The sequence below is a fragment of the Notechis scutatus genome, chromosome 3 (assembly GCF_049901735.1).
Source record: "Notechis scutatus isolate UNSWTSFEM ecotype Mainland chromosome 3, rNotScu1.2, whole genome shotgun sequence".
NCBI lineage: Eukaryota > Metazoa > Chordata > Lepidosauria > Squamata > Elapidae > Notechis > Notechis scutatus.
In genome coordinates, this window is record NC_142011.1 from 106,362,218 (window position 1) to 106,381,219 (window position 19,002).

General features: G+C 37.5%; 1 protein-coding gene across 2 annotated transcripts in view; it reads right to left on the bottom strand.

Moving 5' to 3' along the window:
• The window catches only part of BRINP2 (BMP/retinoic acid inducible neural specific 2), a 152,059-nt gene that overhangs the window by 16,465 nt on the left and 116,592 nt on the right, over positions 1–19,002 (bottom strand). For both annotated transcript variants that reach the window (XM_026669196.2, XM_087960904.1), the window contains exons 6-7: positions 13,006–13,242; positions 5,847–6,069 (exon numbers count right to left, since the gene is read on the bottom strand). In XM_026669196.2, coding sequence (XP_026524981.2) covers positions 5,847–6,069; positions 13,006–13,242 — 460 coding nt within the window. The remainder of the gene's footprint in view (positions 1–5,846; positions 6,070–13,005; positions 13,243–19,002) is intronic.

The following is a 19,002-nucleotide window of genomic DNA, read 5'->3' on the forward strand; positions in this document are numbered from 1 at the left end:
TAAATTGAGAAAGGAGAAAGAGTCAAGGAAAATATTGCAATTAATAGATGATCAAGGCCAAGTTTGCTATGGTAGTAATGAGAAGAAGGAAATCATTCGAGACCATTATGGGAAACTATACACACAAGAGAATATCGATGAGGAAAGAGTCAAACAGTACCTACAGAATGCTAAGTTACCCAAAATACCTAAAGAGATTGAAACAATGTTAGAAAGCAATATAACAATGATGGAGTTAACTGAAGCACTTAAGAAGCAAAATAATGGAAAGGCACCAGGCCCAGATGGACTTCCAGCAGAATTTTACAAAACATTACAAGAATCGTTGAATCTTCCATTGCTAGAAGTTATGAATGAAGTTATGTTAAAGAAGAGGATACCTAAATCATGGTCAGAAGCTTATATTACACTTGTTCCAAAAGAGGAGGCCGATCCATTACAAATCAAGAACTATAGACCTATTTCCCTATTAAACGCAGATTATAAAATTTTTGCTTCAATATTGGCAGAAAGACTTAAAAAATACTTAAATAATTTTATTCATCCTGATCAAAATGGATTTCTGCCAAAGAGACAAATTAAAGACAATATGAGAGTAATCTTGGACACTTTGGAATATTACGAGGCACATCCTGAAAAACAAATGGCTTTGATATTTCTAGATGCACAGAAGGCATTTGATAATGTGAATTGGTGATTCATGTTGTTACTGCTGGAACAGATGGGCTTTGCTAGAAAATTTATTCAAGCAATAGAAGCTATATATCATAAGCAAATGGCAAAGGTAATGATAGAGGGAGAACTGACAGACTCTATTGATATAAGAAAAGGAACAAGACAAGGGTGCCCACTATCACCTCTGTTGTTTGTGTTAACTTTGGAAGTGCTAAATAGAAATATTAGAGATGAAAAGAATATAAAAGGGATGAAAATTAAAAAGGAAGAATTTAAGTTGCAAGCATTTGCAGATGATCTGGTTTTTATTCTAGAACAGTGATCCCCAACCTTTTTACGCCGCAGCCCGGTATCCCCAACCTTTTTATGGCGCAGCCCGGTACAGCATTAGCTGGGCGCCATCTTTTTGATGAAAAAGTGCTTCCGGTGATGTCACCGGAAGCACTTTTTCATCAAAAAGATGGCGGCGCTGCGCTTCCGGTGAGCTTTTCGGGTAGAAATGGCTTTCTGCCCGAAAAGCTCACCGGAAGCACTTTTCATGAGCAAAAAGAGGAAGCACTTTTCATCAAAAGATCGCCCAGCAAGCCAGCGGCCCGGTAGGACTTGTTCCACGGACCAGTACCGGTCCGCGGACCGGTGGTTGGGGACCCCTGTTCTAGAGGACCCACTAGAAACAGCATCAAAATTGATAGAAAAGATAGAGTTTGAAAATAAATAAAGATAAGACAAAGATCTTGACAAAGAATATGCTATCAAGACAAAAGGAAGAACTGGCAGACTTATTGAAAATTCAGGTCACGAATAAGATCAAGTACTTGGAGATATACTTGACAGCAAGATGCAGTACACTAAAAGAGAATAATTATATCAAACTTAAACAGCAGATAGCGCTAGATTTGGCGAAATGGGAAAATTTACAACTGTCATTAATAGGGAGAATATCAACAATCAAGATGAATATATTACCCAGAATTTTATATTTGTTTCAAACAATTCCAATTAGGCTTGGAAAAGACTATTTTGAAGATTTAAATAAAATTGTGTTGAAATTTATATGGCAAGGTAAGAAAGCGAGAATAAAGTTAAAACTTTTGCAAGATGCTAGAATAAGAGGAGGATTTGCTTTGCCTAATTGGGAGTTGTATTACCAAGCTACAAATTTGATGTGGGTTAAGGAATGGATAATATTAAGAAATACTAGATTGTTGACATTAGAAGGACATGATCTGTTGTTGGGGTGGCATGCTTTTTTATGGTATAAAGGAACTAAAACACAGGGGTACTTTAGAAGACATTATATACGGGAGTCTCTATGGTTTAACTGGGAGAAGATTAAAAGACAATGTTATTTGAAAATTCCAGTCTGGTTATCGACTATTGAAGCATTTTCTTATCCTATAATATACAAAAAGGAACAAACAGTTAGATATGGTGAAATATTGAATGAAAAGGGTGAACTTAAATCTATACAAAAACTAGAGGAACAAGGTATAAAGATGAATTAGTTTTCATATTCAAGGTATGATAAAGATTCTAAAACAGAAGGTTTCTATGATAAACTGACTGACTTAGATAAGATTTTGACAGGTACTGATGAAAATTGCATGGATATTTATTAGAAATTAAACTAGAAGAAGAACAAGTTAAAGAAACTATGATTGCTTGGGGGGAAGAATTTTGGATATGGGATTGATCTAGAGAAATGGCAAAAATTGTGGTCTCAAAATTATAAAATGGCAATGTCAACAGCATATAAAGAAAATTTGTATAAAATGTTTTACAGGTGGCACTTTCCCCCGACAAGAATAGCAAGAATGTTCAAGAATAAATCCGAAAAATGTTGGAAATGTCATCAGACACCTGGCTCATATTACCATATGTGGTGGACTTGTGCGGATGCTAAAAAATACTGGAATAAAATCCACACGTGGTTGGAAAAAATGACAAAAAAACATATAGATTTGAAACCAGAGATATTTTTATTGGGAATTTTACCTGAAATATATAGTAAAGATTTGAAATACCTGATTGTAAATGTATTAACAGCGGCTAGGATTGTATTTGCTAAAAACTGGAAAAATGAGAAAATACCATCACAGGAGGAAATTATTAAGAAAATATTGGAATGTGCTGAAATGAGCAGGTTGACATTTGAAATTAGAGAACAGGATTATAAACAATTTTATAAAGTTTGGGATCTATTCTATCAATGGTTAGACAATAAAGTATAGTAATGAAATATGTAGACTTTTAGAAAATACTAAATATATAAAGATGTATTCTTTTCTTATTATATCTACAAAATGTTTTTAGGATAGATTTGGGGTGATAATATGAATTGTCACAAAACAAATTAAGTAAAATATGATTATTTCACAAAGCATGAATGAATAAAAGTATAGTCAAATTATTGATTAATAATGATACCAATGTATTTAATATTGGATTGAAAATATGAGATCATATACAATGCAATTGTAATTGAAGACTACGAAATGGAAGCACAAAACAATTTGTAAACCAACCGGCACACTGTATGTACATATATAGAAGATGGCCTGATGTTTTTATGTTTTGTTTGTTTATGTTTGTTTTAAAAACCAATACAAATTTATAAAAAAGAAAAGAAAAGAAAATGTCCACCATTTGGAGCATACAACTGATGTGATATGTCACAGTGCTAGCTTTGAGAAAGCAAACATTTGCACAATTGTAATGAATCTTTTCAGAACATTTTTCAGAGATGAGGTACTAATACTACTCTATAAAGCCTTAGTAAGACCACAACTACAGTATTGCATCCAGTTTTGGTCACCACACTATAAAAAGATGTTAAGACTCTAGAAAGAGTGCAGAAAAGAGCAACCAAGATGAGCAGGGGATTGGAGATTAAAACATATGAAGAAAGGTTGCAGGAACTGGGCATGACTAATCTAGTGAAGAGAAGGGAGACATGATAGCAGTGTTCCAGTATTTGAGGGGCTGCCACAGAGAGGAAGGGGTCAAGCTATTTTCCAAAGCACCTGAAGGCCAGACAAGGAATAGTGGATGGAACCTGAACAAGGAGAAATTCAACCAGAAAATAAGGAAAAAATTTCTGACAGTGAAAGCAATCAACCAAAGGAACAGTTTTCCTTAAGAAGTTGTGGGAGTTTCATTACTGGAAGCTTTCAAGAAGAGACTGGACTGCCATCTGTCAGAAATGGTGTGGGGTCTCCAGCTTGGGCAGGGGGTTGGACTAGATGATCTACAAGGTCCCTTCCAACTCTGTTAATCTGTAAATTTTGTCTCTGGGACAGGCTGATGAAATTTTCTCTTGATGCTGATAACCTATGGCGATCTTTAATCTTAGTGTCTACTTAAACTGCTTCCACCTATGGAAAACTCTTTGGTGATTTATTGACTTTTCATGGCACACCAAATTTGTATTCCAGATTTTTCCATTCCTTTGTGGCTGTTGTATTTGCAACAAAAACCACAGCATCTACACTTTGCCACTGCAAGGAATTTCATATTAGGACAAACTGAAACATCTTATTTTTATTGTTTTGGAGGAGCATGAAATTGTTCTAACCCATGAAATACACGATGATTGCTCAGACGAGCCTACAGTCCTGATTACTTTACTGTAGATTTAAGAAATTTAATTTAACAGTAGCTGTTTCTTGTGTCCTCACCAACTCTTCCCTGACCTGCACTTTTCTTCAGAAATGTACTTAGTTATATCCATTTGAAAGCAGTTGTTAGGTCAACTGCACTTGGACTAACTAGAAGGGTCATGAACATTTCTGCCTCTGTATCTCAAGAATTAAAAGGCTTCCTTTGCTTTTTGCCTCTTTTTGAACATTATCTCAGATTCCCCCCATCCCCTTTCATTCATGGTTGTTGTTCTGTGCCAACTATGGTGCCTCTCAAGACTAAAAATAATAAGCAGAGTGGTAGCAGGGCTAAAATAGAATGATGTTAGTGTTTTAAGGACAAGTGCCCTCTACCAATATCTCTTACTTTGTTGCTGAACAATTGACTGTCCATTCTCCTCAAGTGGATTCAAAGGAGCAACTTTCTGAGAAGCTTTTACTCATCAATCTATGATCCTGGGGGTGCTGGAGAACTATATAAAAGGATCTTTCTCCTTGCTCTCTCCCTAAGTTTATCCTTTTTATTATTTCTCCTCACTTTTTCTTGTTATATTTCTTGTGCCTTACTTTCCTCAGCACCATACTTTCTTGTACCTCTTGTATCTAGAGTAGAAATAATACATTTCTCCAGCAACAATTTTCTACATTCTGGATCTAAGTAGCAACGCCCTCCACAGTCTGGCACCTGAGACAGTCACTTCAGTTTGCCTCCTAGTAAAACACTCCAGCACTTTGTTTTAGCATGTACATGATATAAAAAGCCAGGAGAAAGATAGCAGGGGTTTGTTTTTTTTTCATTTCATACTTTAATTGGTTCTTCCTATCACAATATACAGATCACTGGCTTCCCTAGAGGAAATGAAAGCAGTTGCCCATGTGCTGGTGCAATGTACAAGGAAATGTTTACCTTTTATGTGGGGCAGTTTTAGAAATGCCTGCACAGATTTGTATATGTAATACACTTGATATTCCCCTGCTATGCAAAATCAGGTGGTAGAGACTGAAAGTAAGAGATTGTTGACTATAATTCCATGGCTTTTCCTTCTAGTGCTGAGTAGCTAATATGCTGAAGCTTATCTGAAATTCTGTGGTAGATTGCAGCAATTATACAAAAATTATATCCAGAAATATTTCCAAAGTCAAGTCCACCTAGATTTCAAAACGCTTCATGAATGGGTTTAGTATAGCATACTTCCAAATGAATCATTCCCTAATTTTCACTTACAACTACCTTTTCCCTGAATATTCTCCTTGACTAGAAATGTGTAGGTCTGGAGCAGGGGTCTCAAACACAATTTATCTGGGGGCCGCTGGAGGCAGAGGCTGGGTGAGGCTGGGCCGCATAATATTATACTTTATATTATACTTTATATTTATATTATACACTAATATTATACTTTCATATCACGGTGGGGGCCACAGGATATCGTCCTGCGGGCCGCAATTGGCCCGTGGGCCGCGAGAATGAGACCTCTGGTCTGGAGGATTAAATTTAAAATGCAACTATCACATTTGTTCCATAATTTAACTAACCTCTCCTTTAAGAGTTTGAAGTGAGGTTGCCTGGGGCAGCGTTTAGCCAGATTGAAAAGGCGTCGGACAATCCGATGGCTTTTCTTTTCTAGCATCTTCAAAGTCATGCCCAATTTTTGATAGCGATGCTGAATATCAACATCTGCTGCCCAATATTGGGAGATGGCAGTTATGTTCAGGAAGCGATCCACTGGCAGCTTCTTCACAAGCGACTGTAGTTCCTCTGGGAAAACAAAACAAAATGTCAGCTACAAGAAAAGAATAGAAAACACCACAAAGTTACTATAGTTTGTTTCAATAATCAGAGGACCATGGAATTAATTGAGCCTTGGACTATGCTACTTATTATTTATTTATATTTTGCCTTTATTGTTTTTATAAATAACTCAAAGCAGCAAACATATCCAATGCAACTTCCTCCTCCTATTTTGCCCACAACAACAACCCTTTGGTGTGAGTTGGGCTGAGAGATGATTGCTCCAAAGTCACCCAGCAGGCATTCATGGCTAAGGAGTGCCTGCAGATTTTACTCTGCTAGGTCTTGCTGACTATAGGGTTAGGGTTAGGGTTAGCACAAAGCATCTCCAAGAAGCACAAAGCCGAAGACACAAGCCTGAAGATGACGAATGAGATTTCGTCGAAACGTTGCCAAGATACTTCCAATTTTACGCAGGAGAAAACCCGAATAATCAAAGATCCACATACAAATACCCGCGAAAACCTCAGAAAATATACACATACACATACACATACACATACACACACACACACACACACACACACACACACACACATAATTCAGCTTTGTTCGGGTATTTTCCCACGTCACTATAGTTGTGCTTTTAAAGTTGTAGCAACGTTTCGGCAGAATCTCATCTGACACACACACACACACACACACACACACACACACACACACACACATATATATATATGGCATTCAGCTTTGTTCGGTATTTTCCCACGTCATAGTAGTGGGACCACTACTATGCGTGGAAATACCGACAAAGCTGATGCCATACATGTAATACCCAAAACTTAAGAATATATATATATATATACACACACACACACACACATACATATACATACATACATACATACATACACACACTGCTCAAAAAAATAAAGGGAACATTTGAACAACACAATGTAACTCCAAGTCAATCACACTTCTGTGAAATCAAACTGTCCACTTAGGTAGCAACACTGATTGACAATTTCACATACTGTTGTGCAAATGGAATAGACAACAGGTGGAAAGCATAGGCAGTTAGCAAGACATCCCCAATAAAGGAGTGGTTCTGCAGGTGGTGACCACAGACCACTTCTCAGTTCCTATGCTTTCTGGCTGATGGTTTGGTCACTTCTGAATGCTGGCAGTGCTTTCACTCTAGTGGTAACATGAGACGGAGTCTACAACCCACACAAGTGGCTCAGGTAGTGCAGCTCATCCAGGATGGCACATCAATGCGAGCTGTGGCAAGAAGGTTTGCTGTGTCTGTCAGCGTAGTGTCCAGAGCATGGAGGTGCTACCAGGAGACAGGCCAGTACATCAGGAGACGTGGAGGAGGCTGTAGGAGGGCAACAACCCAGCATCAGGACCGCTACCTCCGCCTTTGTGCAAGGAGGGACAGGAGGAGCACTGCCAGAGCCCTGCAAATTGATCTCCAGCGGGCCACAAATGTGCATGTGGCTGCTTAAATGGTCAGAATCAGACTCCATGAGGGTGGTATGAGGGCCCGACGTCCACAGGTGGGGGTTGGGCTTACAGCCCAACACTGTGCAGGACGTTTGGCATTTGCCAGAGAACACCAAGATTGGCAAATTCACTACTGGCACCCTGTGTTCTTCACAGATGAAAGCAGGTTCACACTGAGCACATGTGACAGACGTGACAGGGTCTGGAGACGCCGTGGAGAACGTTCTTCTGCCTGCAACATCCTCCAGCATGACCGGTTTGGCAGTGGGTCAGTAATGGTGTAGGGTGGTATTTCTTTAGGGGGTCGCACAGCCCTCCATGTGCTCGCCAGAGGTAGCCTGACTGCCATTAGGTACCGAGATGAGATCCTCAGACCCCTTGTGAGACCGTATGCTGGTGCAGTTGGCCCTGGGTTCCTCCTAATGCAAGACAATGCTAGACCTCATGTGGCTGGAGTGTGTCAGCAGTTCCTGCAAGACAAAGGCATTGATGCTATGGACTGGCCCACCCGTTCCCCAGGCCTGAATCCAATTGAGCACATCTGGGACATCATGTCTCGCTCCATCCACCAATGCCACATTGCACCACAGACTGTCCAGGAGTTGGGGGATGCTTTAGTCCAGATGTGGGAGGAGATCCCTCAGGACACCATCCGCCACCTCATCAGGAGCATGCCCAGGCATTGTAGGGAGGTCATACAGGCATGTGGAGGCCATACACACTACTGAGCCTCATTTTGACTTGTTTTAAGGACATTACATCAAAGTTGGATTAGCCTGTAGTGTATTTTTCCATTTTAATTTTGAGTGTAACTCCAAATCCAGACCTCCATGGGTTGCTAAATTTGATTTCCATTGATAATTTTTGTGTGATTTTGTTGTCAGCACATTCAACCATGTAATGAACAAAGTATTTAATAAGAATATTTCATTCATTCAGATCTAGGATGTCTTATTTTTGTGTTCCCTTTATTTTTTTGAGCAGTGTATATATAAAATGGTCTGTGTATTTATACAGTTTTACATTCTCCCATGTCTTCTTTCTGGTGATAGGTTTCTTCTTCTTAAATGATGTCTAATAACTTTGGGTAATTTAACTGGATTATTCTACCTGTAAAATACATTGGGGAATGATTAATTAATTTACATTTGTGCCTAACAGGATTCAGCTATTGTATTTCTCTCTAATGGGTACATTTAACTTACAGGAGAGGTAGGGGACCAAACAACGGAGAACAACACTGAGAAAGGACAATTTATCCTGAACCCACTGAGCTAATAGTATCTTCCTTCCTTCATATTTTTGGGATAGAGGTGCTGATATTTACTGGGAGAACTCCACAGTTCCAATCAACAGAAATTCCTCCTCCTATTTTATAGCTAACAAATTGTCAGAATTCTGATGATACTTCTCTGAAATCTATTTTTCAAATGAAGTGTACATCCTACAAATAAGAAAGTTCCAAGTCTCTCATTTCAATTTTGTAATTTGAGAATGGGGCTATAAATTAAATGGGTAGCCACTTTAAGCCAGGGGTGGGATTCAAATTTTTTAACAACAGGTTCTGTGGGTGTGGCTTAGTTGGTGGGCATGGCTTGGTGGTCATGTTATTGGCTGGGCATGGCCAACTCAATATCACTCACATCAAGACATGCATCCACTCGCCTGGCCTCTCATGACTGTGGGGATGCTGCAACAGTTGTAAGTGTGAAAAAATGGTCATAAGTCACTTTTTTCAGTGCCATTGTAACTTTGAATAGTCACTCCACACAAGCAAAGTACCAGCAAAGGAGGGGGAAAAACTCCAGAGAAGTTCCTGAAACAGGAAGTCTAGTCCTGCCAAGAATGTAATAAGGGTTAATGGAGAGGCAATTTCTGTAAGCAACACCCGAATGTTTCCTTCCTGCCTTCCTTACAGGATTAGGCCAGTAATTTCTTCTAACAACCGGTTTCCGAACTGCTTAGAATGTTAACAACTGCTTCTAGCGAATAGGTGCGAACTGGTAGAATCCCACCCCTGCTTTAAGCCCATGTTCATTGTATGTACCTTTGTCAGGATCCGTGTTTAAAATTCATACAATGACCAGTTGCAATTCAGATATTTGAGAGAAGGAGGGAAATATGTGTGGGTTTACTTGGAACCTGTCCCCATCTTAAAGTCAGAGGGGTAACACAACTCAAGAAAAATTATTAACAAGGATGGAAATAAATAGCTGGGCTGCCATCTTACTCAACTACAGCTTGTTTGGTCTCTGATTAGTAACTTAGAAATCTTGGAGTCAATGATAGGAGAAGGATTCCAGCCCTTAATCTCTAACCTCCATTCCTCACTTGTTAAATAAGCACTGGCTTATCACAGATTTATTGAAGCGGACATACTATATTCGATTTAGAGAGGGAAGAATTCAATACATATATTTTCAAAATCTCCACCTTGACATTCTTTGGAAATTCATACAGTACTGGGAAATAAATTATAGGAAAAGCAATTTTAGTTGGATAGATGTTATTGAAGCTGAATCCAATATTTTGTGTCTTGTTTTAAGAGCTATGATGGCCATATACATTGTATAAACCCAGTAAGTATCCTGTATTTGATGTAATAGTATTGACCACCTTTCTTTTTATATAAACTCATATTTTAAACTGAATAAAAATGTCTTTATTCTCTACTCAGTATAAGCTAAACAACATTCAACTGAACAGAACACATACATATCCTTCTTTCCATCTCTCTTTCTATCTTCTACTTATCTTGAGTTTTTAGATTATTCAAAGAAAAGTCTTCAGACTGTTACTCTGTAAAAATGTGCTATGCATATTAGTGGAACTATATAAAATTATATAAAGAGCCCCTCTGTGAGGGATATGAGCTGTTAAGAAGTTTGATAAATAAATATGATTATTTATGAGTAAACAAAAAAAGGCTTTTAACTGAAATGTAAAATTCAAAATGATGTTCAGTTTAAGAACTATTGTGTATACATTACTTTTCTAAAAGTTTAAGACACTAATGAAATCTTCCGTAAACCTTCATCTATTTCAACTGCTATTTATGTATAGATAATTAGATTTAAACTGTTTGTATTACTTTTTTTAAAAAAAAACCCAATCCATAGCTGCTTTGAGTACCCCGTCCCCAGGGGTGGAAAGTAAGACACAAACTTAAATTATAAATTAATAAATATATCAGAGAATGTCAAAATGATTTGTTGAAAGTTTTATAATAATCATATTTTTCAAATAAGTTTGAGTTAGAGGGAAAAAATTATCTAATGCACAGATAAATTGTAGAAAGTTCTTATGCAGATAAGTAGTTGAATTGCTCATCCTTGAGAAAACATTCTAAAAATTCAATCCATTGAATATTATTCCTCTAAGTGTATATAATGTTAACTCCCATAGTTGGACTCTTCTATTATCTCCTGTTTTAATTCAGCAAATGAGAGTGCTTGAGTATTGTAAATTTGAATGTGAAGCATAATTTCATTCATGTTCCAAACACAGAATATCTAAAAAAAATCTAGGCCTACCCATATATGTCAAAACACTATTTCATTCTCCCCTCAAGCATGTGGAACAGGAATCAGATTTCTATTTCTGAATGAATGAAAGTAATCCCTCCCTCAACCTGATGTTTTATGGGTAATTCTTAGTGCTCTTACAAACCTGATTCTGTTGCCGGTCACATCAACTGTAACAAGTCTCAGTAGTTAATTGGCTGTAGAACTGACACTCAGACAGTCCCTCTTCTCCCAAAGCTTATTATTACTGATTATATGACCATGCTCCAACTATGTAGCTTAGGCTGCTATAAGCTCTTGCAATTGGAAGGTTATACAGTACCTATATTTCTTTCTAGGGTATCTAGTAGAGAAACTGATGATCTAATGCCCTTCAAAAATATTTCATTTTAATTCCCACCAGTTCTACAAAAGGACAATGGAAGTTGCAATCCAAATCATCTAGAGGGCATCGCACTGTCTACACCTAATCTAAAATTAACACATTTCTTTTTAAGGGCATTTCCAGACTGCATTGAATTTCCTGGAATTAAGCATGATTAAATAATAAAGGAAGAATAGATGTGCTAAGCTATTTATTATGGGTCGCAGTGACTTGGATTAAAAGTATAGAGCTGAAATACCAGAGACTTTTTGTGTGAATGGCCAGTTTGGATCACTGAAACTCTCACCCTGAGTTTCCTCAAAAGGTCAGTTTGAAGAGAATTGGAGATGGAATGGAGCTATCTATATACAGGCCAAACTCCTTGAAGTCAGAGGTGGAGGATTCAAATATATCAAAAAGCAACATTTTGGCACACTTCTCACTCTTTCTGACTTCAAGCTCATGATGTGATCTGCTCTAAAAACATCCATATAATCTGCAAAATACAGGAAGGATGCTGATATAGGAAGAAAGAGGGAGGGAGAGAGAGAGAGAGAGAGAAAGAGAGGGGGGAATTCAGTTGAAATGCCACTACCTGAAGTTCAAGAGAAAATCAACATCTTCCTCCTAATGAGCTGCCACACTAGGATAGGATTGAAATAACTGTTGTAGCCAGGATCATACTGTCATTATTTCATTAATGCTACCCTTGAGGAATGCAAGGGCATGATAATAATCTGAAATTGTTAGCTTTTAAGAAGTAAGAATTGCTAGCTTTTAAGAAGTAAAAGGAAAATAATCATCTTAACTCCATCAAATTATTTGTCTTGAATTTTTTCCTCCAAGGCTGAGCTGCTGAAAACTGTCTACAATCTTAGGCAGTTCTAGGGACTAGAAAAATGATTCTTGGAGGCTATGTGTAGCCTATAAGCTTTGGTTGTCCATCCTACAACCCGATTCAGACCCTTAATTCTTTGTAATATCTTTCTAAAGTAAAATGAAAACAATAGGCTTTAGGAAGGGAAGACCAACACACACAATAAACAGCAAGAATATAGTCACAAGCAGTTAAACATGTACTGTGTTACATTACATTACAGCCATGTAATCTCACTGATTACACAGCAGACCAATATGGCTATCCCTTCCTAAGTGACAATCAGTTACAAAAATTAGTCATTCTCACAAAAGAAATTACACTGATATCTGCTTCAAAGAAGTATTAGAACTGGTGACGCAACTTATTTCTTCAAATAACAATGAGGCCATTTACACAGATTGATTAAACACAGTCACAATAGGCTTCTAATTTGTGTAACCTAGGATTTAAACATGACATAATATTTTAGGTACTAAGGAAGATGTCAAAAGACTAACCAGCTGATGGTAACTAACTCAGCCATCATTTCCTCATTTCAAACTAAACATGCTGGAAACAAATAATTTTCTGAAACTGGAAAGAGTTCTGATTGTTGCTGAATATATTGCTGGCACTATTAATGGCAAAAAAATGTAGCATCTATCATCTCCTAAAGTCAATGTTTGAAAATCCATCTCCCCCCATCTCACCTGATTCCCGAAACTGTTGGTTGTGACTCTCCCAGATTTCCTGAATCTGGAGAAGGCTGTCTTCCATACTCTGGATGTCAGTCTCAGGACAATTGCATTGTGGGTAATTAAACCCACATTGGCACCAGCAGTCATTATCTCGGCACAGCAGCTCCCCCTCTGAATTGCAGGTGATGTAACTTAGAGCAGCAACAACAAAGCGTTCTCGCAAGTACTCAGGTAGTACTGCCTGAAGACCTACCAAAGGAATACAGAGTAGTCACAACCTCAGTACAATGATATCTACATTGTGAATAAATGAGTATTCTGGAAATCAGACTGCTGCCCTCATAGTTCTTTTCAGGAGAATAAATATCACTAATGAATCTTTCAAATTTTTAAATGTAAAAAGAAAAATGAGGCAAAAAATTGTAAGTTCAGGCTAATTGTTGGCAAAGTGGTATTTCGGAGGTAACACTGATCTTTTCAGAGGATTGTTTTTAGACAAAAAATACTTCACATTAATTTTGTTTTGGAAGGCTGATTACTTAGAGAAGTTCAACTCTTAAAATTATATACTGATCTTCTGAAAATTAATAGGTAACAGATATGAATACAGTATATTTTATGATAGCAAAAATGATACTATAACATTGGAAGACTACCCATTCACAATTAAGTATGCAGCAGCATAAAGAGATTAGATTTCTCTCTACAGCTATAAATTCCAATTAGGATTTATTTAGAAATCTAAACTGCATATATCAAATGATATGTTTACATGTTTAACTTTTCATTTGTTTCTCATTAAGTAAAATGACTTCAGTGTTAATAACTTAATTGCATGAGACATGTATATGCACAAGTTTTATTTGACACATTGAAAATAATGTTTTATGTTTTTCCTATTTTTTCCTTCTTTTTGTTTCTCTTTTTGAACATAAAATAATAAACAAAGAAACAAATAGCCCAAGCAATGAAATTATTGGAGTGGGATCTGAAAACTTATCTTCCTGCTGATATAAAACAGTTCTAGAGGAAAATATACATAATATTTCCACATTCTTTCCAATATTGATTCTCAAACTTAGAATGCATTACCATGAATAGATAGGCAGTACAACCAAAGCTACAATCACATGTTGATGAAAAACTGAATAGCTAAAGATAGATTGATAAGAAAAGCTTAAAACTCAATTTTTTGCTCACCACAGCTGAAACACAAATATGTTCGGAATAGTAAATGACTCTATGGAAGGGATCTTAATGCAGAATTGTTCTGAAGATCAGTTGATTGGACTGAAATTTTTTATTTTTTTATTTTATTTATTTTTGTCAATTGCTTACAAAATAATAGATATAAGTAAAAACATAGTTATGAATACATGGATACATATAAGAAAAATAAAAGAAACAATAGGACAAGTAGGTTGGAAAGTAGGTTGTTTGTTTCTAAGTGGAGGATGATGGATTGGTTAATAATTGATTCCATGACTTCACAGGTGATGCAGCATAAAGAGATTGGTCTGTAATTTTCAACTAGGCTGGGGTCTCCCTTTTTGAAGATAGTGACCATAGTTTTGGCAAGGAGCTGGTCTGAAAGATTTTTCAAAGATTATGCTTAGAGGTTTGGCTATGGCAGTGGATAGCTTTTTTAAGAAGTAGGCACATATTCTGTCCGGTCCAATAGATAGAGATGGTTTTAGATTGCATAGTGCTTTTTCAACATTGTCTTCTGTAAAATCGATATGTATTAGATGATTGTAGTTGTCTGTGGTTCGACTAGGAAATACTGGGCATGATCCATTGCTGTTTACAAATACTGAGCGAAACAATGTGTTAAAGAGGTTGGCTTTAATAGTGTCGCCGTTGCAGTCTTTACCATTAGGCCCTTTCAGGGGTGGGATGGACCTTGAGTCTTTTAGTTTGTTGTTTACAAAATTGGAGAAAGCGTGGGTGGAATTTGTGCATAGAAGGTTTTCTTCTTGTTTAATGTGATAATTGGTGCATTCAGTCTTTATCTGGTGGCATAAATTTTTGTATCAGCTTTTGAAGTTGGCAACGTGACCAGATTTGTTTTTCCACCAAAGTGATTTCTTTTTGGATTGAAGCTTCCTTATTGTTATGGGTAATTTGTTTTTTTCTGGTTTTGGGAGTTGTTATTGGTAAATATAGTTTGATGGCTCTTTTGACTTCAAGTAAAAATATGTTGTAATGGTCTTCTACAGTATTGCATCCAGAGAATAGAAATTGCCAATCAAGGGATGAGAGATCACTGTTTATAAGATCATTGTTGCCTTTTTTGAAGTTATAATTGGAGATTCCATTGTTGTGATGATTTTTGTGTGGACGTATGTTGAGACAAAAGTCAATCATGCTGTGGTCACTGTTGGAAACGAGTTCTTTAATTTGTATTCCATAAATTCAAACTATTGCAAAAGATGAGATTGAGGCAGTTGTTAAGTCTAGTGTTGTTGGTTACTAGTTGTTCTAGTCCCAGATTTGTTACTACATTGTAGAAGGTTGCATGTGTGGGTTCAGTTGTACATTCGTTAAGGGTCCAGTTAATATGAGGTAGATTGAAGTCACCAAGAAAGATAAAAGCGTGTGGGCAGGATGCTGCCCATGTTAGTAGTGTATTTAGCTTGTTTGCATGTTCGATGTCATAATCAGTGGCTCTGTAACATAGTAAGAACCGAAATGTGATATTTAAGGACAGTTCACAGATGATGGTCTCAGGAATAGCAAGCTCCTGGGTAACTTGGATGTTTTTTAGATGTAGGGACATTTATAGAAGATAGCAATACCACCTCCTCTACGGATTTCACGATCTGATCGGTAAACATGATAGTCTATTACTGTGGTAATGGAGTCAGGGAGAGATGCGTTGAGCCATGTTTCACAGACAAATATAATGTCGAATTTAGCTGTATTTAGTAAGAGGAGAAATTCAGGTATTTTATTTACAAGGCTTCTTGCATTGAGTAGCTTGCATTTAAGGCCAGTTGTGGTTGGAATAGAGGTAGTTGGAGCATGCGTGCCTAGTTTTGAGTGATGTGGGATTGGATGGGGTGGGGTTGGATGTGGAGTTGTGGGTTGTATGACTTTCTTTTGATGCAATCAGCTTGGTAGTCAATGTATAGGTCCTTTTCTCCATTGTCTAGACAGTTTTTGAGTTCTTCATGGAGTTCACGGGAGTGGATTCTCTACAGTATGGATAAGTCTGGTCTTGAGCTAAGTTTTTTGTGGTTGGGATTGGTTTTTGCAATTGCATTTATTATATGAATGAATATGCGTTTGCTGGACTCATTTTTGCATACAACTCTACAAAATCTTGGGGCCACAGAGCTGTCATTGCATTTGAACTCAGGGCCATCTCTGGTTATTTCAATGATATTTTCAGGAGATATGTTTGTTGTATTTGAGTTGCGAACCTTGGTGATGTCATCTCATTTGTTGGCAAATAAGATGGCATTTGGACGTTTCTGTTCACATTCCATGATGTCTTTGATGAGTAAGGGAATATTATTTGTGGAATTATTTGATGGGATAGTAATTGTTTGTGGATGTGATTTGGTGGTTATTTTTGGTTGTAGTTGTGATTGTAATTGAGGTAGTGGTTGTGGTTGTTGTGGGATTTGATTTTGAGCTGATAGGTACTCACTTATCTGTGCTGTATTTTTTTTTCAAGAGAGATTGGGCTTGCTTGTATAGTTGTTTCAAAACTTGTTGCTAAGTGTTCTTCTATTTAATGAATGAGTGATTCTATGCTTTCAACTCTGTCAGGTAGGGTACTCAGTTTGTTTAGCTTAGGAGAAGATGATGGACATAGATAAAAGAATGTATCTGAATTGTTAACCATATCAGCTAGGCTTTTGTTTGCGTTTAAGCAGGCAGAGTGGGCTTGATTGTCGCATAGGCGGCATTTGATGTAAATTTCCCCTTCGTTGATGGTTTCAAGGCATCTGAAACATGTGCAGGAGTCTGGGAGGTCATTGGTAGAGATATTTTTCTTTTGTTTTGGTTTGGAGTTTTTGGCTGGCATGGTCAATGGCAATAGTACACTAAACAATTACAATACCTAGTTAATGTGATAGGTAGACAGTTACTTAATGAATGTTGGTAATTAATAAATGTAAATTGATATGTTAGAGAACAAATCAAAAGTAAGGTTACTTATTACTAAAAATCAATCAATCAATTGATTATTCAAATCACTCTAATCAAATAATTTTGCTAAGCAACTAACAGCCTAATTTATTACAGTAATAACTAAACACACTGGTCAATTAAATTCACTAAATCACTGATTTTACTAATCAGATATTCAGTAATCACACTATATGCACTAAACACTCAATCATACTAATCAATAAAAACAATAAATCAATTAATCATTTGATAAAAATTAATTATTGTGTATCCTACACAAGCTGTTTTCCTCTTGCTCAGTGAGCAAGGGTTTATACTCTCTTTCTTGTTTTGTAGATTGAGTTTTTGAGATAGTAAAGATGCAAAGATGCTGAAGCGGGGGATCTCTGGCCCCTTCTCTTTGAATTTAATGATGGAGACATCATATAGGTCTTGAGGTAGAAAGTTATAAGTTTTGAGATAATGAAAGTAATGAAGTAGTATTGAGAGTAAGTAAGTAAAGAATTATTGCTTTGCTTAGCTGTTGCTGATATCTGAGAATAGGTTTATAACCCCCAATAAACTGGCAGGAGGCCTCTTTTCCTGGGCTGGAGAAACAGCAGTTTCTTTTGTGTCAAACAGGTTTTAAAACATGAACAGAGGAAACATTTTCAAGTCCTACTCAAGCTGTTTTCCTCTTGCTCAGTGAGCAAGGGTTTATACTCTCTTTCTTGTTTTGTAGATTGAGTTTTTGAGATAGTAAAGATGCAAAGATGCTGAAGGGGGGGATCTCTGGCCCCTTCTCTTTGAATTTAAAAAAAAAGTTTGTGGCCCAGAGAGAGAAAATAATTCAGGGAGAGGATTTGGGCAATCTGATTACTTATAACCTTGCTTTGATTTATTGCTGCTGTTATCTGATCCGCTGGGGACACTCATTGTAAAAACTGTAAGTTTTGAACACGCTGAAATAAGAGCAATACACGCAGCTGAATCTGATCAAGAAAGGACTGAAAAACTCCTTAAAGACTTGGTCTCTCTACCCTCCCTCCTTGTTTCTCCCTGCCAGCTGTCCAATGTGGCTCCGGGGAAATTGTGTGGGGGATATTAATGGAGACACGTTGTCTGGCGTGGAAGATACTTTGATCAGCTGTGTGGGGGATTTAAATAAAGGTAGGTTGTTTGCGCTCCGCTGGCTCCAAGTGATCTAGTTCAAGAGATCCACCGGTGTGGCCAATAGGGCTCGATGGAAAGAACTTCTCCGGGGAAGGAGAAGAGGGCTCCGGATTGGTTAGCAGGAGCTCCGCCGGCGTGATTAGGGCTCCAGGGCTTCGGAATCCAGCCTTTTTTGGGCTTGTTTTTTGGGCTCCGGTTTACTCACAGTTACTGGCACAGGCGGTAGCTTTATAGGGAGATAGAGCTCCAGGAGCTAGAGCTTCACCTTCCTAGTTGGCTGCCGCCATCTTCTCAAACTTGCCAAGTTTGAAGACCCTTGGATTAATGCGGCATCCATATTTTCATGAAGCTTGGCCTGAAAATGATTCTTGACTCTTGATTCTTTCCAAGTTTATTTGGTGCCTTAAAAATCCTAAACGCCCCCCTTGCACACCGGGCTCCATGTTTGGCTTCTTGTATCTCACATCCAGAAAGGAGCATTATCAGCATCACAATAGTGTGTTGGCGGCTGTGCTTCCTGCAAGCTAGGGATTGATAAGATTGATAAGATCGGAATTGGTCTGATGCTCTGTAGATTGCTGAATGTGAATGTAGAATGTACTGAATATAGTGTTTTCTGTTGATAATTTCTGAATTATTTTGCATTAGAGAAGAAGGCTTCCTAAGATTATGATTGCCACACTAGAGCTACAGGATCCAACCTCCTATTGCAAG